The sequence below is a fragment of the Nilaparvata lugens genome, chromosome X (genome assembly GCF_014356525.2).
Source record: "Nilaparvata lugens isolate BPH chromosome X, ASM1435652v1, whole genome shotgun sequence".
Taxonomy (NCBI): Eukaryota; Metazoa; Arthropoda; class Insecta; order Hemiptera; family Delphacidae; genus Nilaparvata; species Nilaparvata lugens.
This window is the reverse complement of record NC_052518.1, coordinates 5,347,919-5,372,661: the sequence shown is the minus strand read 5'-3', so window position 1 is coordinate 5,372,661 and position 24,743 is coordinate 5,347,919. Positions and strand designations below refer to the sequence as shown.

The 24,743-nt window shown below is 32.7% G+C and overlaps 1 protein-coding gene across 2 annotated transcripts in view; it reads right to left on the bottom strand.

The window, feature by feature from the left end:
• Nucleotides 1-24,743, bottom strand: part of LOC111050031 (clavesin-1) — a 48,714-nt gene that overhangs the window by 8,093 nt on the left and 15,878 nt on the right. For both annotated transcript variants that reach the window (XM_022336267.2, XM_039442294.1), the window contains exons 2-6: nt 20,124-20,290; nt 18,157-18,316; nt 10,202-10,362; nt 1,884-1,978; nt 314-430 (exon numbers count right to left, since the gene is read on the bottom strand). In XM_022336267.2, the coding sequence (XP_022191959.1) occupies nt 314-430; nt 1,884-1,978; nt 10,202-10,362; nt 18,157-18,316; nt 20,124-20,289 (699 nt within the window). In that variant the 5' untranslated portion in view covers nt 20,290. The remainder of the gene's footprint in view (nt 1-313; nt 431-1,883; nt 1,979-10,201; nt 10,363-18,156; nt 18,317-20,123; nt 20,291-24,743) is intronic.

The following is a 24,743-nucleotide window of genomic DNA, read 5'->3' as shown; positions in this document are numbered from 1 at the left end:
ACTTATTAAAACGAGGATGAGGTTGACTACATCCTTAAAGAATAATGTAACGATTAAAAAATTCAATTGAAAAGTGTTGAAAAGTAGTTGAACTTATAACTTTGAAAAATTCAACCAAATTTCAACGTTGAAAAACGTTTCGTGCTTCCTGGGAAGGTATTTACCGTACGGTACTACATGAATTCCCTGACGACTCTCAAGTTTATACAGTCATTCGCAAACATCAACTTCCCGGTTATATATAGTAATAGACAGTACTCATGAACGTTCAATATAATTTCAGAATATAGTTAATATTATTTAGAGTACATACCATGAAGCGCTTTCGAAGTTTGTCACTGAGCAATGATGATATGAAGTCAAACACTTTGTTAGCACAAGAAGGAATATTGATGAAATGAGTCGACTTGTGCCTCATGGGTGTTGAATTCTGTCAAACAAAGAAAACAAATTATAACTTCAGACAGCATATGAGGATCACAATCAAGATCCAAAGCTGAACAATATTGATCTATAATAATATAATTTAAAAAAACTGGCTTATACATGTAAGGGACAGGAAATTCACGAATGACGCATCATCACGTCTCAACTACTGAACTGATTATCTTTTGCATAAAGATTACCAAGGATAGTTTGAGGCCTATTTCCATTTTTGTTAATCGAATAATCATAATATTTTGATAATCAAAACAAATTTATTTAATTTGTGATGCAAATTTTACGTAAGATGAACGCCTAATCAAATCGTTTTTCCATTGTAAATTATTACAGTTCTTAGTACTTCAATATCAGCAAGGAACTATAAAACTAAATTCTATTTATTTGTGCATTAAACAAACTCTTGCGGAGCATGGATTAACTGCTAGTATACAATATAAACATTAATCAATATATATATATGCATATGCATACATAGGCCAAAATTAGAAGAAAAACATAATTTTACACTTAATATTTCAAATACCAATAGAATTTAGAACGTTCTGGAGCCACTGACACGCATCTTCTCCAGCATCATGGAGGGCCGACAGCCCTCCATGATAGGAGTGTTGTGGACACTCAGATATTAGGTGGTTCATTGATTGGATTTGTCCACATTGGCACAGAGGATCAGATGAGTATCCCCATGCTGTCATCAGCTCAGCACACCTTCCCACCTGCGTCCTGAACCGGTTAAGGCCACACCACTCTCTACGTCTCAGCTGGGTGCCAGGAACAATGTCATTAGGGTCATCCACAAGGCCTTTGTTCCTGACCTCTCCCTGCAACCATCTCAGTCTCCATAACTCCCTTGCACTTCTAATTTCCTCTTGCTCGTCAAGTCTCAAGTATCTTCTTGACTTGAGGCGCCTTGGTGGAGGGTTAGCCAAATCTCTAGAGACTGGGAGATCCTCATGAATGTGTTGCAACTGGGAAATGAACTTGTTCTTCTTCTCCAACCTTCTGAGATCTGGTGGCATGATGTTACTAAGCACAGGCAACCACAATCAATCATTGAAGCCAAAAATTCGTATGACTTTTCTGATTTCTACAGTGATGCAGATTTGATGCCTATAGTGAGATCGGACTTTTATTGGTGGAGAGTCCCCAATGGAAGATAGATGGAAGTTAGACACAAAAATAAATTGAAAATTGAAAATTTTCAAAACATATTGACTAAATTTGTAAGTGAAAGACATTCAGAATGCAATCAATTTATTTTTCAAGAATCTTATCCATTTCTGAAAAAAGTTCTAATTTGATACCGAAATAAATTGCTCCACTACGAATTATAGAGGTTTTTCAAGGGACCTAGTTTCCATTACGAATTATACAGGATTACGAATTTTAGAGGTCCGAATTATCGAGGCTCTATTGTATTACAATAGTTTGATTCTCACCTGTATACACCGCAGCATGTTGCGAATATCGTTGAAGGACCACAGGCATATGTGTCCCATAGTGAGGCCAGATTCATCGTTAACGTATGTGTAACCTGCAAATAAAACTTGTTAGTAAAACAAAACAAATTTCTATTCAAGTATTAATCTGTTACAGTATGATGAGTTCCAGTATTAAGCACAGAATATTTTTCTGGAAATAGAGCATATTAAGGTGCGTACAGATTTACGCGCCGCGAACATGAGCAATTTACTTTTAATCAGCTGATGCTAAGCTTTCTATATCTGTATCTTACCGTTTCTGTAAAAATACAGATATAGTCAGCTGATTAAAAATGAATTGCTCATGTTCGCGGCGCGTATATCTGTACGCACCTTTACAGTAACATGAGGCTTCCAAAGAAGAGGTTAATCATTGGAAGAAGCACGAAGCTTCAGGGCTAAGCCATATGAAGCGGTTTTATCAGGCGTTCTCAGACGAGTCGGCAGGGTAGGAAGCTCTCTGATTGGCTGATTATCAGCTGATTCCATTACGCCAGCCCATTCAGCCAATAGGAGAACTCAAGGCCCCGTCGACTCTAAAAACGCCGTTTGAAAACGCCTGAAACCCCGCTTCGTATCGCTTGGCCCTTACAGCAGCATGAAGCTTCTAAAGAACAAAATAATAGTTATTATTAAACGAAAATCCAAATTTAATGCTGAAAATCACCCCGAAGACTTGTGCTACTGCAAATATTGACAACAGGGTAAACAGCCATATGGAATTTCGATGAGCGCTACTATATTTAAACATTATTTGTCAACCCGGGAATCGAACCCGGTACCTCGTAATTGCCGGTCAGGAATGCTTACCCTTACACGAAACTGACAATCTCTGGATAGCAGCGCTCATTTTATACGAAGCCATAGCGGCCAGCCAGTCTACAGATGGAAATAAATTGGCAGTTGCATTTGTTCAAATGCTTTAATGAATAATTAATAATAAACGAAAATCCCAATTGAATGTTGTAAAAATGTCTACAGATGATGTAAATTACTGAGATATCTTCGGGGTGATTGGCAGCACTTAATTTGGATTTTCGTTTAATAATAACTATTAATTCATAAGAATTAATTCGTAAAAATGTCTACAGATAATGGAAATTACTGAGATATCTTCGGGGTGATTGGCAGCATTTAATTTGGATTTTCGTTTAATAATAACTATTATTCATAAGAATTAATTCGTAAAAATGTCTACAGATGATGGAAATTACTGAGATATCTTCGGGGTGATTGGCAGCATTTAATTTGGATTTTCGTTTAATAATAATTATTAATTCATAAGAATTAATTCGTAAAAATGTCTACAGATGATGGAAATTACTGAGATATCTTCGGGGTGATTGGCAGCATTTAATTTGGATTTTCGTTTAACAATAATTATTAATTCATTAGCATTTGAATAAATGCAATATCTCAATAATTTCCATCTGTATTCTAAAGAACAGGCTCATTAATAGAAGCACCAAGCCTGAGATTTATGAGACCTGCAGTTACCTACGGCTCTGAATCATGTACTTTGACTGAGGAAGACAATCACAGTTTGAGTGTATTTGAACGAAAGGTGCTTAGAAAAGTCTACGGTCCTGTTAAAGAAGGAGAAGAGTAGAGAAGGAGTTCTAATGCTGAACTTGAAACTTCAATAAGAGGCCGTAGTGCAGTACGCTTCTGAATCAGGGCGGCGGGGAGGGCGAGGAAGGCCATGGATGAGGTGAAGAAGAGACAGAGTTGGGGCTGATTTGCGGGAGAGGGTTTGATGACACGGGGAGGAGATGGACAGGATTTAGTGGAGGAGAGGCTGAAGGAGGAAATGCCGACCCCATATAATTATGATTGGACTAGCTGGCCTGGCGAATTTCGTACCGCCAAATAGTTTAATGCATCCCATGACAATCTTTAGCTGGATGCACACCTGAGGAGGCGCGATGCGACATTTTATTAATATTGATAATTTTCCAACTGCAATAGTTATTTGTGCAACTAGTGCGCAAAGTGACAGTTTGCTGCACCGAAAGAAACGTTTACGCCCGAGCCGTAGGCGAGGGCGGAATGGTTTCTTGAGTGCAGCAGAGGAACTTTGCGCACGTATTTCACATTAAGTTTTTCCTACAGTTACCATTGAATATGAAAAGTGGGTAATTATGGGTAAAATTGCCTGAAATGCATCAAATGTTTTTCTGTGTAATTTTATTATTGATAAAAACCTTAATTTATTGTCAAATTGAATAAAAATGTTGTCGTTGGTTATAATATCTAATACTAATAATTAGCGCGTTGTGCTTGGTTGCACCTCTGCTCACTATAGCAGCCACAGCAGTCACTGTTACCAACTTCATTTTGATTTTGCTGCACTGTTGCTCCATATAACCTACTAAGTATTTTGCGTTGCCATGTTGCAAATCTGGAGTGCAGAAAAATTTTTCCCGCACTAGAGCGGAAAAGTGATTTTTTGCGTTCTGTAATCAGTGCAGCAATGGCCACTTTTCAACCTAACTGTAGGAAAAATAAATAAATTAACTAAAAATCAACCAATTCTAAACACCGAAGACAGCTCAATTATTCGAAACAAAGCAATGTCTTTAGAGCATGTAAGTATTTAACCCGAGGCGGCACTGCTGGATGGATACACACAGAACAGTCATTTTGTTTTTAGTCGGGGCGTTCAGAATAAAATATATGGGCGGTTATGGAGCAGCACACACGCTTGTCTACTATCTACCGACGGCTGTTGGTATTGCAACGTCGCAGTGTAGGCCTAGAATTTAATACATGATTGATGACAAAGATTTTAAAAAATACCAGCTGATCTTTTCCACCAATCATGTATTAGATTCTAGGCCTACACTGCGAAGTTGCAATATCGTAGGCCGGGGCCTAGTATTAGAGGAGGCTTGTGCAGTTGGATGACGCAATGATTTTAACAGCTGATTTTAATTTCTGTGTGTTGCCAGCTCACAAATCTTCTCCCATAAGGATTACATGTGATCTTTGAAGGACCGTAGGAAAGAGCCCTGAAGTCGGATCATGAATTTGATAGGCCATAGACCTGCTCCTGAGCATAACAGATACAACTAAAAAAATCATCAAATTCGAAGCACACATAAAAAAGTTATTGATTGTCAAAATTTGAGGCTTGATTTCTAATTTATATAGATATAGCCAAAAAAGAAAAAGAAGAAGAAAACGAAGTGTAGTAAGCTTTTTAATTTCTCATCATAACTATACAACAAAAAAGCTTATTAATTTTATGCCAGAACATTTCATTGCAGGAAAACCTACAAAAGCACTTAAATTAAAAATTGAAAGCTGGATAAAGACAGAAGATATCATACCTAAAATATTTTAATTTGATGTACATATAGTGTCTTCCTCAGTTCCTCTGAATTTATTGTTAGTAGGGCTATACTCCCAGATTAATTTTCTCTCTCTGAGTTTAAGTTTTATTTTTTGTGTCATGTGTACTGTATTGTATTGTTTTTCTAATTCTCTCTTTACTTACAAAAGGAATTGCATATATGCTACAAATGAATTACATTATGTTACTAAATGGATTACATATGTACAGTGAATTGTAGATTAATAATTACATGAATCATCTCTTTTTCTTTTGAGTTTTTAAATTATTATGAATTCATTCTAGTTTTTCTGCTCTCTTAGTATTTCACTCTTAGTACTTCTTCTTTTCGGATTGAAATTTTATTTTTTTTTCTAGTTTTTCATACATTCCATATGTTTCTTTTTTCTTTATTATATTTTTCTATTTTCGACTGAATCTCAAGCCACTAATTATAGCCGACTGATTACTCGTTGCCATCGCTCAAACTACTTAGTTTTGCTGGTAACGCCAATGATAATATTATAATCGATTTTTAAATGGAAAATATTTTAATTTTAAGTTTTTGTAATGTATTGTATATGAAAATTTTTATATTTTTCACATTTGTAAAGTTTGTTTAATGATTTTGGCAATAAATATTTCTTTCTTTCTTTCTTTCATCAACCGTATTGGATCACTCAAAGTAAGATTTCCTTCCTTTTTCAATGAAAATAATTTAATTCATCTGTTATTCCAATGAAGAACAAATAAATATTGAAAACGAGTATAGTTCTATCATATCATGTGTATTGTATGGAACACTATCTTGAAAGAATTGAGATAAGATTCCTAGGCCTATTACGAAACAAGATAATTTCCTCAAGACTGGCTATTTTTCAGAAAAAAAACATCTTGACTAAAAATGGAGCTTGTAAAAAAATGGATTTGAGAGATTATCTGAGTCAGAGAGTTTAGTTTTAGTTTAGTTTTCTCTCTGTTCTGAACTCGACTGGACAGAAGAGTATTGTTATAAAATATTCAGATATTTCTATTTAGAATACGTTATCAATTTTACTGATTAATAATTATTAATTAATCCAAAGTTAAATGCTGTAATTATTAACTCTGATTAGTAAGTTTTCAAGTTTAAGATTAGTTATTCATGAATAGATGGATTAAGTTGGGATCGAGTGTATCAATTCCTAGAACTGATAATAAGAATAGGTGATAAGTGGACAGATAGTATCGAGTACGGTAGACAATTGATTTAGAAATTTTTCCCGCACTAGAGCGGAAAAGTGATTTTTTGCGTTCTGTAATCAGTGCAGCAATGGCCACTTTTCAACGTAACTGTAGGAAAAATAAATAAATTAACTAAAAATCAACCAATTCTAAACACCGAAGACAGCTCAATTATTCGAAACAAAGCAATGTCTTTAGAGCATGTAAGTATTTAACCCGAGGCGGCTCTGCTGGATGGATATACACAGATCAGTCATTTTGGATTAGTCGGGGCGTTCAGAATAAAATATATGGGCGGTTATGGAGCAGCACACACGCTTGTCTACTATCTACCGACGGCTGTTGGTATTGCAACGTCGCAGTGTAGGCCTAGAATTTAATACATGATTGATGAAAAAGATTTTAAAAATACAGCTGATCTTTTCCACCAATCATGTATTAGATTCTAGGCCTACACTGCGAAGTTGCAATATCGTAGGCCGGGCCTAGTATTAGAGGAGGCTTGTGCAGTTGGATGACGCAATGATTTTAACAGCTGATTTTAATTTCTGTGTGTTGCCAGCTCACAAATCTTCTCCCATAAGGATTACATGTGATCTTTGAAGGACCGTAGGAAAGAGCCCTGAAGTCGGATCATGAATTTGATAGGCCATAGACCTGCTCCTGAGCATAACAGATACAACTAAAAAAATCATCAAATTCGAAGCACACATAAAAAAGTTATTGATTGTCAAAATTTGAGGCTTGATTTCTAATTTATATAGATATAGCCAAAAAAAGAAAAAGAAGAAGAAAACGAAGTGTAGTAAGCTTTTTAATTTCTCATCATAACTATACAACAAAAAAGCTTATTAATTTTATGCCAGAACATTTCATTGCAGGAAAACCTACAAAAGCACTTAAATTAAAAATTGAAAGCTGGATAAAGACAGAAGATATCATACCTAAAATATTTTAATTTGATGTACATATAGTGTCTTCCTCAGTTCCTCTGAATTTATTGTTAGTAGGGCTATACTCCCAGATTAATTTTCTCTCTCTGAGTTTAAGTTTTATTTTTTGTGTCATGTGTACTGTATTGTATTGTTTTTCTAATTCTCTCTTTACTTACAAAAGGAATTGCATATATGCTACAAATGAATTACATTATGTTACTAAATGGATTACATATGTACAGTGAATTGTAGATTAATAATTACATGAATCATCTCTTTTTCTTTTGAGTTTTAAATTATTATGAATTCATTCTAGTTTTTCTGCTCTCTTAGTATTTCACTCTTAGTACTTCTTCTTTTCGGATTGAAATTTTATTTTTTTTTCTAGTTTTTCATACATTCCATATGTTTCTTTTTTCTTTATTATATTTTTCTATTTTCGACTGAATCTCAAGCCACTAATTATAGCCGACTGATTACTCGTTGCCATCGCTCAAACTACTTAGTTTTGCTGGTAACGCCAATGATAATATTATAATCGATTTTTAAATGGAAAATATTTTAATTTTAAGTTTTTGTAATGTATTGTATATGAAAATTTTTATATTTTTCACATTTGTAAAGTTTGTTTAATGATTTTGGCAATAAATATTTCTTTCTTTCTTTCTTTCATCAACCGTATTGGATCACTCAAAGTAAGATTTCCTTCCTTTTTCAATGAAAATAATTTAATTCATCTGTTATTCCAATGAAGAACAAATAATATTGAAAACGAGTATAGTTCTATCATATCATGTGTATTGTATGGAACACTATCTTGAAAGAATTGAGATAAGATTCTTAGGCCTATTACGGAACAAGATAATTTCCTCAAGACTGGCTATTTTACAGAAAAAAAACATCTTGACTAAATGGAGCTTGTAAAAAATGGATTTGAGAGATTATCTGAGTCAGAGAGTTTAGTTTTAGTTAGTTTTCTCTCTGTCTGAACTCGACTGGACAGAAGAGTATTGTTATAAAATATTCAGATATTTCTATTTAGAATACATTATCAATTTTACTGATTAATAATTATTAATTAATCCAAAGTTAAATGTTGTAATTATTAACTCTGATTAGTAAGTTTTCAAGTTTAAGATTAGTTATTCATGAATAGATGGATTAAGTTGGGATCAAGTGTATCAATTCCTAGAACTGATAATAAGAATAGGTGATAAGTGGGCAGATAGTATCGAGTACGGTAGACAATTGATTTAGAAATTTTTTATCCGTATTCAAGAAGCAATTGTTGGGAATCAATCAAGTGTTTGAAAAAATGGAAATATATCAAGCTAATTGGTTTTCCCTGTGGATAACAGTGATATCATCTCATAATATGTGCATAACTGTACTGCACATGAGCATAGAATAAAACAATCTTTAAAGTTTTCTCTCAGGGCCGGTTTCCGAGCTCGGGATTTAGCTGAGTTCTAGACTTTAAACAGCTGGAGTTAGAAAATTGGCTTTCCGAAACGGAGCATAGTCACAGTCCACGTTTAAATTAAATTCCAAAAACTAGAAAATTGAACACAGAATAAAATAAAGGGAAAATAGTATAAAGTTTCAGCTATTTTGGAATGTTTCGTCAAGGAATAAAGTTTCCAATTATAGATATGAGAAAATGAAGATTATCAAAAATACTGCGACTACGCCATTACGCTTCGGAAAGCCAATTTTCTGACTCCAGCTGTTTAAAGTCTAGAACATAGCTAAATTCCGAGCTCGGAAACCGGCCCTTGAAGTTGCTTAAGTTTTCTCTTAAATCGTATAAGTTATCTCTGAGATGAGTTGTACTTTTTAGCTTAGTTTATATGGATCAACTCTTATGTGTTGTAATGTAGCCGATTATTTGACATGAATTTTCACAATCCGAGAGTATCCATTGTTTAAAAATTGAAAGTGTCGATGACGATGTAAATTCATGACAAGTAAAATTGAACTGAGAATGTATGCCTCTTGGCAGTCGGTTACGAGGATGGGACCTGCAACTATCTACAGCAGATAATCGGGCCCGGCTCTACCCCTCTGTTCCGAGACACCATTCTTCAGGTTCAGTGAGCTACTAATATTATTATTATTATATATTATTCATCGATTTTTATTGAAGGCAAATCCTGTAACTATTATTCTATTGTTTGCTTATAAATTTTTCTTAATATTTTATTTAATTTTCCAGTTTCATTTTGAGTTTCAATTTAATTAAAATCGATCATTCAGTTCTCCAAAATATTATCTGTTTTGTTCATTCTTTAAAATTTTAGTACCTTCTCATGAGTTATAGACTTAGATCAATTTAACATCTCGCAAGCCAAGCGATTCCCCGTTTATAAATTGTTACCATAATTTCTAGCTAATTTTATGAAGTCAACTTGGAATTAGTTAATCATTCTCACAACCCTATAATACCAGCTCAATACCTTACTTAATATAACCCCAATTCCTCCATAAATATTAACCTCATTACATAGTGGAGGCGCCGGGTAATTGTATAAGCTCCGGACAAGACAGAGGATCGGCAACGTTTTTCTTCTCCTATCTTTCTCCACTTCCATTATAACGTGGACCTCACTTTAGCTAGTACATCAAATTGAAGAACGCTTCTTTAAATACACATTATTTATTTTCTCAAGTATCATCCTCATGTAAGTTACTGTAGAAAAACAAGTTACGTTTTTCAAAACAATAGGTAATACACACTATTTTGAATAGACTCGAAAAACATTTGATAAGGTTGTTTGAAATACCTCTTATTTGATTCTCAGGGTCATCCATGAGGCTCTCCACCACCAAGCTATGCACTCTTGCCATCTCAGTGGATGAATGCTTCACAGGATCAAATTTCCCTGCACAAGATATGATCACTTTTCTACCATCACTATCCCGCTCTGGTAGGGGTATCAGATACCTGTAACAGCATTCACAATTCAATCCCAAATTTAATTAAGAATCCTCTTCTAAAACTGGTCATGGGGAAAGTAATAATATGGAACAAATACAATTAACACAATGGAGAATAAATGTTTGATTGTTCAATTTTGTTCCTACAGTTACGTTGAAAAGTGGCCATTGCTGCACTGATTACAGAACGCAAAGAATTACTTTTCCGCTCTAGTGCGGGAAAAATTTTTCCTGCACTCCAGATTTGCAACATGGCAACGCAAAATACTTAGTAGGTTATATGGAGCACCAGTGCAGCAAAATCAAAATTAAGTTGGTAACAGTGACTGGGCTGCTATAGTGCACGTCATAATAATAACGAAGCACAACGAGCACCTTATTAATTATATATTATAACCAAGGACAACATTTTTATTCAATTTGACAATAAATTAAGGTTTTTATCAATAATAAAATTACACAGAAAAACATTTGATTCATTTCAGGCAATTTTACCCATAATTACCCACTTTTCATATTCAATGGTAACTGTAGGAAAAACTTAATGTGAAATACGTGCGCAAAGTTCCTCTGCTGCACTCAAGAAACCATTCCGCCCTCGCCTACGGCTCGGGCGTAAACGTTTCTTTCGGTGCAACAAACTGTTACTTTGCGCACTAGTTGCACAAATAACTATTCCAATGTCTAATACCATAGTGATGCAAAATAATGCAAAATGGTCTAACACCATATGCAAAATACATGCATATCAAAAACAAACTAACAAGTTTATAATTTACAGAACTGCATAGTAACGAATCACAGACCAAATTTAATGTGACCTATCAAGAAAAATACTATTAAATCATAGAGTAAAGCATAGACTAACTAAACAAGTTAGATCTGTGGTACTACTTTAAATCGGATGTTATAAAAGATTCGCACAATTTCACCTAAGAATAATGAAAAGAACTATTATTCCTGAAACTACCACTATGGTATCAGACCATCCAAAAGTAAATATTCATTATAGCAAATCATATCACTCCATAATCTATTTTCGTAAGGGTTACTCTTGTATGGAAATAAAAAATAAATATCTGAATACCCTTTTTTAAATTTCTATCTAGTACGAAGTTATCTAGTTATCCAGTACGAACTTAGATCTAGTACGACGTTATCTAGTACAGTCCAGTACGTACTTAGACTACTAGGGTCCGTAATAGCAGGGTATTTTTCAGAGTAAATATGATTAGTTTGGAGTTTTCCAAAAAGTCGTATATGAATTTAGTTAATATGTTGAATGATAAAGACTAAGAAATTTGTCAAAAACCACAGATTTATTGAATGTTAGAAAGACCGGTTTCGGTTATTACACCATTGTCAATCTCTGATAAACTAAAACATTAGTTTATCAGAGATTGACAATGGTGTAATGTTTTAGTTTATGACAATGTTAGTTTATCAGAGATTGACAATGGTGTAATGTTTTAGTTTATGACAATGTTAGTTTATCAGAGATTGACAATGGTGTAATGTTTTAGTTTATGACAATAAACTAATGTTTTAGTTTATCAGAGATTGACAATGGTGTAATAACCGAAACCGGTCTTTCTAACATTCAATAAATCTGTGGTTTTTGAAAATTTCTTAGTCTTTTTCATTCAATATGAATAATTACCACAAAATCAACTTCTCAACTACACAACAAATAGTCAATATGTCTTCAAAGAAACACAAAACTTAATAATATTCTTAGTTGATTGATATCGTTTGCTTTGAACCCAAAGAATGCTTTGACATCTGAAAGAATTAAAGTTAATCTAGCTTTAATGACAGCAGTAATAAATGTCAAGGAAATAATGTCCTTGTGGAAAATAGTAATGAACATGACACAAATGGGAGAGAGAAAGGAAATTTCATAAAAAGTATGCCTTCAAACTAAAACCGCTACTCCAAAAATTAACAATAAACAAAAGAAGGATTTCTATCAATAAATTGATAACCTGTTTTTGAACCATTTTTAACGACGCTACAGTCTATATCTTTGAATATTAGTTATTAAAACTAGTACTCACTGTTAAGCGCTTTTGGATTTTTAGAATCAATTTTCAACACTCGATCTTATAGTGTTGAAAATGGATTCTTAGGGCCGTTTGCACAGTATAGATTGCTCGATTAACTTAATCGAGTTTCAAGTTAATCTGAAAGTTTAAACTTGAATCGGTTTTCTCAGTGCATTTACTAATCCAGTTTAAGTTAAACTAGTTTAGCGTTAAGTTGGTAATAGAATGTCATCATTTATAATATCTGAAAGGCTGATTTTTACAGGAAATTTGTTATTTATTTACTCAAAAACCATCAGTAAATTGAGTTATATTTCGTCGTTCAAAATCCACAGAGCTGTGAGCTGTACGGTGATAAAAGAGAAAAGCTATCAATAAATTCTCCAAAAAGCGATGAATTGCTATATTAATATTAAATACAAACTTATATTTAGTTGGCACCAAAAAATATATTTTAGAATGTGAGATAAAGAAGTGATTTTGTTACGCTGAAATCTACTACGGTCTTCCTCGTTCATTAAAAATCTCAAAAAAGCAAAATATCTCAGTTAGGCCTATGTGTTACTAAAAACATGTTTTCTAATGAAAGACTACTCTTAAAAACTGTCTTATTTTCTATCAAGTGGTTTATTCAATCAAATACTAAATTGGCAGTTGCGTTACTCAAGCAAAACCGTTCAAAAAATTCTTTTTCGCCCCACTTGGATGTAATGAGCTGGTTTTCGTGCGTCATATGGAGGCCGAAAGTGATTGTTTTCTGACCAGGCCGGTAAAATTTTTACGGCCCTAGGGCTGTAAAATAACCTTGAAGTCAGCTGTTCTGATTTGATGTGAAAGTGTTTACAAAATAGTTTATGAAACGGAATCAGTTTATGCTTCTAGAATTGAATAAAGTATTTTGCAATAGATACTTCATTTTATTTGGATGAATGAAATACAAATGAGATATTATAAACTATTCAAATTCGATTTTCAGAGTAGGATAGAACTTCTAACCTAAACTTCCGCAGTCGACGACAACAAGCATTGTTGACGTTGACATTCAGATTGGCCAAATTTCAAGTGTGCTAAAACAGCTGATCAAAAAACTTTTCATTATTTGTGTTTTATTATTCAAGAATCAAAACATTTATAATAATATCATCTTATTGTCGTTTGAAAGAATAAAAAAGTATAAACTCAACCTCCCACATTAAACATAATTAAACATAATCTTTTAGATTATTTAGACAAATCAGAATAAAAGAAAAAAAATACTTGGACAATTTTCTGATATTCAGATTACCTCAGATTTGCTAGAGCTATGACCTTCCAGTTTTGCTTTCGGAAGTGCCTAATAAACAATTATTCTCATAAATATATATTGTTTTAATTTTCTGTGTGGCTAAAAATAGCGTTCGCACCACGGGCAAAAATGTGTTTCCGGCTCTCAATCTTTTCTAGTCCTCGGCCTACGGCCTCGGACTTGAAAACCGATTTCGAGCCGGAAAAATCTCATTTTCTGCTCTAGGTGCGAAATATACTATATCATCCCAGATATTTAAATGTTTAGTTTTTTGCCCAATTTTTCTCAGTTTCAAAATTTCTCTCAGTCATCTTCATCCTGAAAACTTCTATCATTTCCTCCATAATAATCCTTTTAACGTTCAAATAATGATTCACTATAACCTTAATAATAATTATTATCGTCTACAGAAGCATTAAAAACAACCGTACAAATAATTTACTATCAGCTGTTCCCCCATCAAATCTTTACAGATGTCAAATCAATCCAAATTATTTGGTTTAATACTCCTGCTTTGGAGGTTTAAACTTTCCAAGAGTTTAAACTCAATACAGAGTTTAAACTGATACTGTGCAAAGGGAATTTTAGTTTAAACCGAAAAAAATCCAGATTTGGTTTAAACTTTAGCTTAAACTTACACTTTGCAAACGGCCCTAAAAATCCGGAAGCGCTCCGCAGTGAGTAGGTAATAGTTTTAATACGGTAACTAATATTCAAAGATATAGACTGTAGAGTCGTTGAAAATAGTTCAAAAACGAATTATTACTTGCAGTCCTGCAGTTCGTCATGAATAATGAAATAGATGAAAGTCAATAACTTTAATCAATATTTCGAAACTTCATCAGATACTGAAGTAGTATTGCTACTATGTGATATTGTGTCATAGAACATTGAGAAAATGAACGGGGTCCCCTAACTTTGAAAATCAAAGTTGAAACCATGAACATTCATGGAGGGCGAAACTTCGTACTAGCAAACAAAGCCTCGGCTTCAAAGCATTCAACCGTCCGCACCAAATTCAAAAGCTTTATACTGTGATAATCAAGATACATATATTTTGGAGATAGAAATTCATATTGTTTGAATAGAAGCTTGGGTACTTGTGAGCGCTCATTTTTGCGTAATCATTCCAGGCAATAAATGCTCAAAAATGGGTATAGAGGGAAAAGTTTGGCAGACAATTTTCGACCCCGCAGTTCTGTTTAGGGTAGTGAGGAGGTAAACATATCGAAAGTCCCCACCCCTACCCCCTGTGCTAAGGAGGTGGGGGTGGTACAAAGGTACCATTTTTTGGTTACTCGCATATAACTCGAAAACTATGCATTTTACAGATATGACTATTCTATAAGAAATTAAAGCTTACATAGTTTCCTACAAGATTGATCCACCAACTTTTTCTATAAATCTCTTTCACTTTCCGAGATATCCTCTCTAAAAGATGTGACATTTTTGAAAAAACACATTTTCCCTTAATTTTTTGCTATTTTTGCTCTTATAACTTTTTGAATATCGATGGGAAAAATCCATGCTGATTATGAGCTTATAGAGCATCAAATTCTCTTCAATTTGATGTATAATTTCACAAGTTTACGCCCATCCCCACGACTGTTGCAGCAGCTTCAGTGTTGAGTGTGAGATCTTCAGTTATGCAAAAATAGACCAATTGACAAAGGAATTTGGAGAGAATGTTTTGAACACAATTTTTGACTTTGCAGCTTTGTTGGGACCAATTAGGGGGTGAACATATCAAAAGTCTCCATCCCTATCTCTTGTGCTAAAGGAATGAGGGTGGTTTAAAAGTTGCATTTTTCAATGTTTTGCTTACACGCTCATATCTTTAGAAAAATGCGTTCAACCGACATGACTATGAAGCTTGATAAGTTCTCTAAAATATTTGTTCTCTGGTGATTTGTGATATCTCCAACAGTTTTCGAGATATGCTCTCTTAAAAGTGTTAAATTGTTAAAATAACAGCTTTTGATCCTATTTTTTGATGTTTCAGGGCCTACAACTCTCCAACAATGCATCGTGAAAATGAATGCTCACCGTAGATTTGTAGAGCTTTGTTTTCTCTTTAATTTGATGTATTATTCCACTATTTAATGTTTTCCTTCTGATGTTATAGCGGATTCAATGTGTGCTAAGGGGGTGGCTTAGCACAGGGTGTAGGGGTGGGGACTTTTGATATTATGTTTACCTCCTCACTACCCTAAACAGAACTGCGGGGTCAAAAATTATCTTCCAAACTTTTCCCTCTACAACACTTTGTTGACTGGGCTATTTTAGAATTAACCCTGTATTTTTCCTTGATTGAAATGTGGTATCTATCCCTGAATCTCTTAACACCTCTTTACACGCCCGGTTTCAAAGGAGATATTCAAATACAAATAGAATAGTGAAATCAGTTTAGTTATTGAATTGAAGAAAGGCTTAACTTCCTTTTTTTGTGTAGTTGAGAAGTTGATATTGTGGTAATTATTCATATTGAATGAAAAAGACTAAGAAATTGTCAAAAACCACAGATTTATTGATACTTAGAAAGACCTGTTTCGGTTATTACACCATTGTCAATCTCTGATAAACTCCGATAAGTTTCTCAGAGATTGACAATGGTGTAATAACCGAAACCAGTCTTTCTAAGTATCAATAAATCTGTGGTTTTTGACAATTTCTTAGTCTTTTTCATTCAATAAACTTCAAATTTTGGAGATAGAATTCATGTTTTAATATAAGCCTGGGTACTTGTGAGCGCTTTTATTTTTGCGGAATCCTTCTACTTTTTGAATTAATTTGCATTTTTCCTTGGTAAAAATATGGTTTCTGTGATTTTAAGCATATGTTGTATTTATAATACTATCAGCTGCCTAAAGAGTTGAGTTTGTTATATTAATTGAAATAAACACTCACATTTGCTAAAGAGTTATTACTAATATTTTAATAAAACAAAATAAATCTTATAGCACCCTTTATTCTTTAAAAAACTTTAAAATAGTTGAACAACTAGTTTTTGTTTACACCATCTTCAGGTTCTAAAATAAAATAAAATTCAATAACTGTTTACTAATTGATATAAAACGAACATATGTTTAAATTCATATGACTAATTATTTCTGGTAAAAGTTATTAAATTTAAATTTATGTTTAAAAATTTTAAATGTTATTTATTCACTTTTAATTTTATCAAAATAGGATTATTTAAGTCAAATTGGATTATATTTATTAAATTATTCCTATTCAATTTTGCAGGTTTATAAATATAAAATTCTTCTTTTACATTCAATTTATTACTTTCACTACCAATGCTTAATATTTTCATATTAGAATTTATATTGATATAATTATGATTATTCTCAATTAAATGCTCAGCAAACGCTGATTTTTGAGTAGTATTTTTTTGAATTTAAAGCCTGAATATGTTCATTGAACCTTTTTTGAAAACATCTACGTGTTTGACCAATGTAAAATTTTTCACAATTACTACATTCCAGTTTATAAACGCCTGATTTTTTTAATTTTTCCTGTTGTATTTTTTTATTAGAAATCTTCTTCATTATATCAAAAGCATTATTTGTTGTTTTGTATCCTAAATAAATTTTTTTTACGAACGTCTTCCTAATTGCCTTATTGAGAATAGTGTTGTATGGAACACAAATATATTCCTTATTTTCTGATTTTCTATCATTTTGTGGAGATGGTGTAAACCGAAACTAGTTGTTCAACTATTTTAAAGTTTTTTAAAGAATAAGGGGTTCTATAAGATTTATTTTGTTTTATTAATTTAAAAGCAGCCCATATGTCAATAAGTGTTTTACTAATATTTTGTATCCATATATTTTATATTCCTCACAACTTTACAGTATCTGTCCCTGAATCTCTTAACACCTCTTTAACCGCCCGCTTTCAAAAATATATATTGAAATACAAATGAAATACAGAAATCAGATTAGTTATTGAAGTGAAGAAATATGAAATTATGTATTACTCTAATTTTTCTTATAATTTTTAACTTTTTTGTCATATTTTTCTTCTCTTATATTTATGACGTATTCGTGTAGATTTACATGTAGGTTCTGAATGAAAGTTTGGTTGAAAAGTAGATAAGTTTGTAACAGCTGTGCCTAGTTGAAAGATGTGTGTATATTTTTGGCTTCAAAATTTCCTGAAATAACTTAATTTATTCAAAGTGCGGTGATATTAAGTGCAAAATTTGACTATAATTTGGTATTTTAATCATTCTAAATTCAAAATTTCCAGCTAATATATATTCTTGGACAGAACTTTGAACTTTAAATTTCCTCAGTAAGAACATAACCTATTTTTTCGGACATTTCATCATTTATCAAAATTTGGGAACAGGATAGTTTTGGGCTATGCCTGTTGGTCTATCCCGATCATATTCATAGATTCGTAATTATATCAACGAATAAATAAATGAATGAATAAGTTGTAAAGTTGTAAGTATTGCACTTACCCACTGTCGAGGATCTCTGATATAGCTGGGTCATTCACATCCAATTTATGGAACCATTTTGGATACATTTGTCTGATAATGAGGTATCGCTCTAACATCTCTTGAGCTTGTGGCACACTGAACTTCTTTGTACGAAGAAAACGTAGCAAGAATGGAGAGTCTGTGGAACATATTTCAATTGAAAATTGAAATTCTATTTCAATAAAATATAATAGAGCAATTGATTCTCACGGATAGAGACATCTTTTTTAGGGTGACAAATTATTATTTTCACGTAAATCATGGAAAAAAAGGAGAAGAAGAACAATATTAAATTTAATTTTCCTCCACCTACTGTCTAAAGTACTTACTTTACTCCCTGAAACATAATACTAAAGTGTCACTTTTTCGCTCTCGGTAGTAAAAAACAGAAAAACTCCCTAGGGAGGAAAAGTGACTCCAAATAACATGGGAAGCATCTCTATTTTAAAACTTATATTGTAATAGGTTAGAAGGTCTAAGCTCAGATGAGAAAGCATAATAGAGGTGTCTGTCATTGAGTCAACTGAATTCAATACCACAACCAGAAATTTGATCAACTCATGAAATATATGTTTCTATGATATTATATTCTTAATATTAGTAGACGATAAAAATTTATACAATTTTAAAAATATTTTATTCTATTCAAAATACCAGTCAACAAATATTTTTGATCTGCAATTCAAATCTGAACCGCGTGATCTGGAATCAGCCATTTTTGGTAGATGCCCATCTGATATAATTGTTACAACTTTCGCAGATAGATAGCGCAATCGGCAGTGCCAATCAGACGACCGGTTTTTAGGTTTCAGATTTTAGGTTATGTTGTTAGGAAACATTGTCACCAATATGTGAGTTATTAAAATGATATTATTTGCAGTTTCTATAAAAAAATGTAGATGGAGGAAAAATGTTGTGTACATCACGAGCAAAAAATACGTTTTCTCCCTCGGGAAAATTGTTGCCCTCGGCTTCGCCTTGGGCTTCAAACTTTTTCCCACAGGGAGAAAAAGTCGTACTTTTCACTCTAGATATACAAATAACTATTTAACAATATATTGAATATTAAAACCGGAATATTCTATCTTTGCTGCATTATTACAGCTATAGTGAGGTCCACATTATCGTGGTGGTATTTTATTTTAACATTGGTGTTGCCATCCTTGTCAATCATCAATCAAGATAGATATCACTATACTTTTCTCACTCAACAAGAACAAACAGTTGAAATTTACCCTATGGACACAGATATTGTGGAATTTTTCCATATTAAGGTGAATTAAAAACGATATTGTCAGTTCCACAATTATGTGGAAATGACAATATAGTTCTTATTTCAACTTAATAAACAGTTGATATTACATCAGATATACCGGTATCATCCATCCTCTATAGAAGGCAGTAGCGAGGCAGAGAATCGGCAACGCTGTTTCCCCATCTTTCTCCACTGCCATTAATTTAGCATGAGCCTCACTTTAGTTCCTAGTCAGTACATTCTAACTTCTACTCAACCAACCTAATGTCTATCTGTTAATGTGAATAGCAAAATAATTTCAAATTGAGCTCCATCCAAGTATTATTATATCAATATAAGTATTTATTATTATTAAGTTATTATTGTACGAAGATATTATACAAAACACAAGAAATACCATTGCTGGTCCCAATAGAATTCAAAATAATATCCAGCTAAGGTATATAATTTTCCAAACTTTTTATTCGTTTGAAGTTATTCATTTTCGTATTAAATTTCTTCCAAGTTTAGCTATTTTTATTCGTTTAATAACTATTATCTATTTATTAGCATTTGAACAAATGCAATTTGTCATAAGTTTTCATCTCTGTATATATTTTCTCTATTTTTTTCAATTTATACGTGTGAAAAGTGAATAATTGTAATTAATAATTTAATTATTAAAAATATAATAATAATTGTAATGACTAACCAGTGCGACAGTGCTTGATGTCAGGATGTTTGCTGATCCAATCTCGTATCTGGCTTAGGGCATGCACTCTCACTGACTCGCTCTCTCTCAGTTCGGCTAAGGCCATCTCTCTCAGTTCTTGACTGGTTGGTGCTCCTTGGTCCGAATTCTCTCCAGATCCTCCCATTCTACAACGAAAATTAATTCATTAGTTGATTTAATTGCTTTATTTATGCAGATTAAAATATATACAGGCCTATACGCAGATAAATGGCTTACAACATAGCACACTTTTAATAAAATAAAAAGGTAAGGAAGATGAAGGACCTGCCAAAAGATTTCATTGTCACAGTGAGTGAATAAAGTATTTTTTGAAGAAATTTGTCTGCTATAGTGAGGTCCATGTTATAATGGCAGTGGATAAAGATAGGAGGAAAACGTTGCCGATCCTCTGTCTTGTCAATGCCTTCTATAGACGGTAACTGATACACGTTCATTAATATAATATTAACTGTTCATATTTTAAATCATGAATATGTTCAATTATAAATATTTAAAATCATAACTGTTCAATAATCAATAAATTATATTTCTCAATAATTTCACAATGGATAATTGGCATAATTAAGATGAAATATTTTGTCAATTAATTATTAATTCGGCATGTTTGCAGAGGTTCATTTGAATAATTGTAGGAATACATCCAAAGCACATAAGATAATGTACCATTTCTCTCAGAAAATCCCAAAGAATAATTATATGTGGAAATAGAACTCACCAAAAAAATAATTTTATGTCATATGATCCAATATCCGAAATTTGAAATCCATTTGAATTTTTTTTTTTCAATTTTCAATCACTCATAAGTATTTTGCACTGAACACTATACAGATTCCAGAATACCTAAAATACTCCTTAGGGTCATCTACATTTATAATATGTAAATTTATAACCAGTAAAATTGCATAATAAAAACTTATACCCAAAAATATGTCATATGGGTAACTGAAAAAATCACATAACTCTCATTGTTTGGGTCTAGAGCATTCAATACCCAAGTATTGTCCAAACTATCACTTGAATAAATTACTAAAATACTTCTTAGAGTGATCTACATTTATAATATGTAAAGTTATATCTGTAATATTGCATAATAAAAGAGTTATAACAACATAACTACAAAAGTACCTAACCTCTATCTTTTGGGTATAATTATATTTTATTAAGCATGAAATTATATTTTTCAATAATTTCACAATGAATTTTCATAATTAAGATGAAATATTTTGTCAATTAATTATTAATTCTACATTGTTAAATGACGATCTGGCAACAGAGCAAAGCGAGAGAGGAATAGCGCAATCCGTTTCGTCGAATGATAGACAAGGATAGCAATACCATTGCTAATCAAACACTGCCATTATAACGTGGACCTCACAATAGTCTTTCTATTTAATAACAAAAAGTGATTTTATAGTAAGCAGCTCGTGATGGAAAACAACATTGAAGAAAAAGTAAGTATGAATTTGAGAAACAATACAAGAGCACCAACAAGTATACCTTTATAGGATGCATCATCACGTCTCAACCACTGGACTGATCAGCTTGAAATCCTGCATATAGATTCTTTATCTACCGAGGATTTGTTATAGACCTATATAAAATTGCTCAAGTTTTCAGTTTGTCAATTTTTACTTTCCTTGCCTTACTACCATAGGTAAGGAAGGTATTGCTTTCCAAAAAAAATTAAGGTACCCTAATTTCAAGTTTTCTATAAGTTTCAAGGCCCCCTGAGTCCAAAAACATGATTTTTGGGTGTTGGTCTGTGTGTGTGTGTGTGTGTGGTGTGTGTTGTGTGTGTGTGTGTGTGTTGTGTGTGTGTGTGTGTGTGTGTGTGTGTGTGTGTGGTGTGTGTGTGTGTGTATGTGTGTGTGTGTGTGTGTGGTGTGTGTGTGTGTGTGTGTGTGTGTGTGTATGTGTGTGTATGTGTGTATGTCTGTGAACACGATAACTCCATTCCTAATTAACCGATTGACTTGAAATTTTAAACTTAAGGTCCTTATACCATGAGGATCCGACAATAAGAAATTCAATAAAACTCAATTCAAGATGGCGGAAAAAATGGCGAATAATTACTAAAAAACCATGTTTTTCACGGTTTTCTCGAAAACGGCTCTAATGATTCTCTTTAAATCTATACCATGGATAGCTATTCATAAGCCCTAACGACTGACATGAGTATCATTTCTGGGAAAATTGCAGGAGCTCCGTAATATTTTTGAGAAAAATGGCGGATATTTACTAAAAAACCATGTTTTTCACAATTTTCTCAAAAATGACTTGACCGATTTTTTTTCAAATTCATACCCTGTATAGTTATTTGTCAGCTCTATCAACTGGCATGAGTCTCCTTTCTGGGGGGTCCACCCCATCCTTGAGAGATGGACTTTGTAACCTCCTTCTCGTGCATGAGGTAGGTAGGTAGAGCAGTTCATAAAAAGAACACATGGTCGAGATATTTCATTTGTAGAACAGCTGTTTTGACGACTTTTAAAAAAAATCATCGAATTTCACAATATTTACACAAACGAAAAAGTACTCTGAAAACAATTTTATATACACATATACAGAAGTCTGATCGTAGTTTCAAATATGTTGCCGCCAATCGTCATTATGTTATTACCCTAAATTATTCTCGTTTAAGAATGGGGCTTACAGTTCAATGAGCAAGGAAAGTTGTGTGAGCAGTGCGCCACACCAGATTTTTGTATTAGAACCTTGAGGAGCACGGGTTACATGTTAGTGTAATATAATGAATGCAAGTATGCTAATAAACTCTAGGTATTTAAATAAATTGAATGACCATCACATACTAATGACTAATGAGTACAGTCTTGAACATAATGAGAACAACACATGTCAACAGTTTGTAAGACACTTTGTTTACAAGAAATCAATGAAATACTCTTTCCTCCCGAAATAGAATGCTAAAAGCTATGATAAACAATTACTGCCTATCTACAGATGGAAATAAATTGGAAGTTGCAATTGTGCAAATGCTAATTAATGAAAAGTTATAATTATTGTTCCGGGCTGTTAAATAATTTTTATATAGTAGCGCTTATCGAATTCTCATCTAGCTGTTTACCCTGTTGTCAATATTTGCAGTAGCAGAAGTCTTCGGGGTGATTTACAGCATTTAATTGGGATTTTCGTTTAATAATAATTAATTACTGCCTAGCCTATTAGAAGAAATTGCTTGTAGCTTGTGAACAGATATCTTGTTTTGTATATGTATATATATATATATATATATATATATATATATATATATATATATATATATATATATATATATATATGTTTTATATATGAATGAGTAGTCTCTCTAATCATCGTGTCAAATGCGACTCCTCTTTAACTAAATCCAATGACAAAATATCCACGGAAATAAATGCAATTTCCTGTTCATGCAAACCTGTTTTCCAATAGCGGTATGAATTATATAAGAAAGACGAACCGCGAATTTGGAAAACCTGTTTTTTTAGATGTCTGGAGCAAATATCTGACGGATATTTCACGGATTTTTTCAGAATACCAAATTCGTTTTTTTACAGTAGTTGGAAAAATTTCAGGTTTGTGGGATATCTGTTTGGTGATTCAGGATATACTGTTATGATCGATACATTCTATAGTAAGGTTCACTTTTAACTGTAAGTTTTCCTTACAGATGAAGCCATTGCTCCTTATTCAATCAATATATGACAACGGATTTCACTATGGATAATCAGGTATAACTTGTAGCCAGAAAGTATAGAATGCGGTTATAGAATCTTATACGTTCTAAGTGTATTACCATAGAGATATAAGAAGATATCCCATGGTATAGGTAGTTTATGTACCAAATTTCAAGCCGATTACTGTCGACTACTGTCTATTATTGTTCGTTTTTGTAGCGATAGTGTAAGAACTGCACTGTATGAGAGACTACCAGCGTCACATGACTTTACAAAAAATAAGTACTAGGAGTATCAGCTTGAGTTAACAGTGACATTTGCAACATAAACGGCCTATACCATGCGACTTTTTCTCGTGCTATCTTCCCTCTATGGTATAACATTCTAATTTCTGCACTTGTTTTTATAATAAATTATATTTTAGTCAATTTATATTATATATTTATTAAATTGTTATTTTCACTGTTCACTGTCACTGTTGTGTGTTAATCCAGCTTTATTCTTTATCTAGCAATCAAATTCAAAAAGTTAGTCACAAAACTCTGTAAAATTTGAGAAATAGTTCCACTATTATTTTCATTTATTTTGTAGTTTTGGTTTATTTAACATGTTAAAATGTGTTGAACGTGTGAACGTTTTGTTCATATTACAAAATACAACCGGCACCGTAGACTAAATAAACAGGCTTGAATCTTAGCCTGCACAAGCATGTAGGACCACTAACCTATTTTTCGTGTACAAACCGTTTACAGTTACTATTATTAATTAGCTTTACAAGAATATTTTGAAGGATAGTAGTTCTGGATTTGTCTTGGAGCGTAGATCTCAGAAAAGTCTACACCTAATGTAGGTATGTGAAATGATTCAATGTAAGTACGAGATTCTTTTACCCACTTGAAATTCC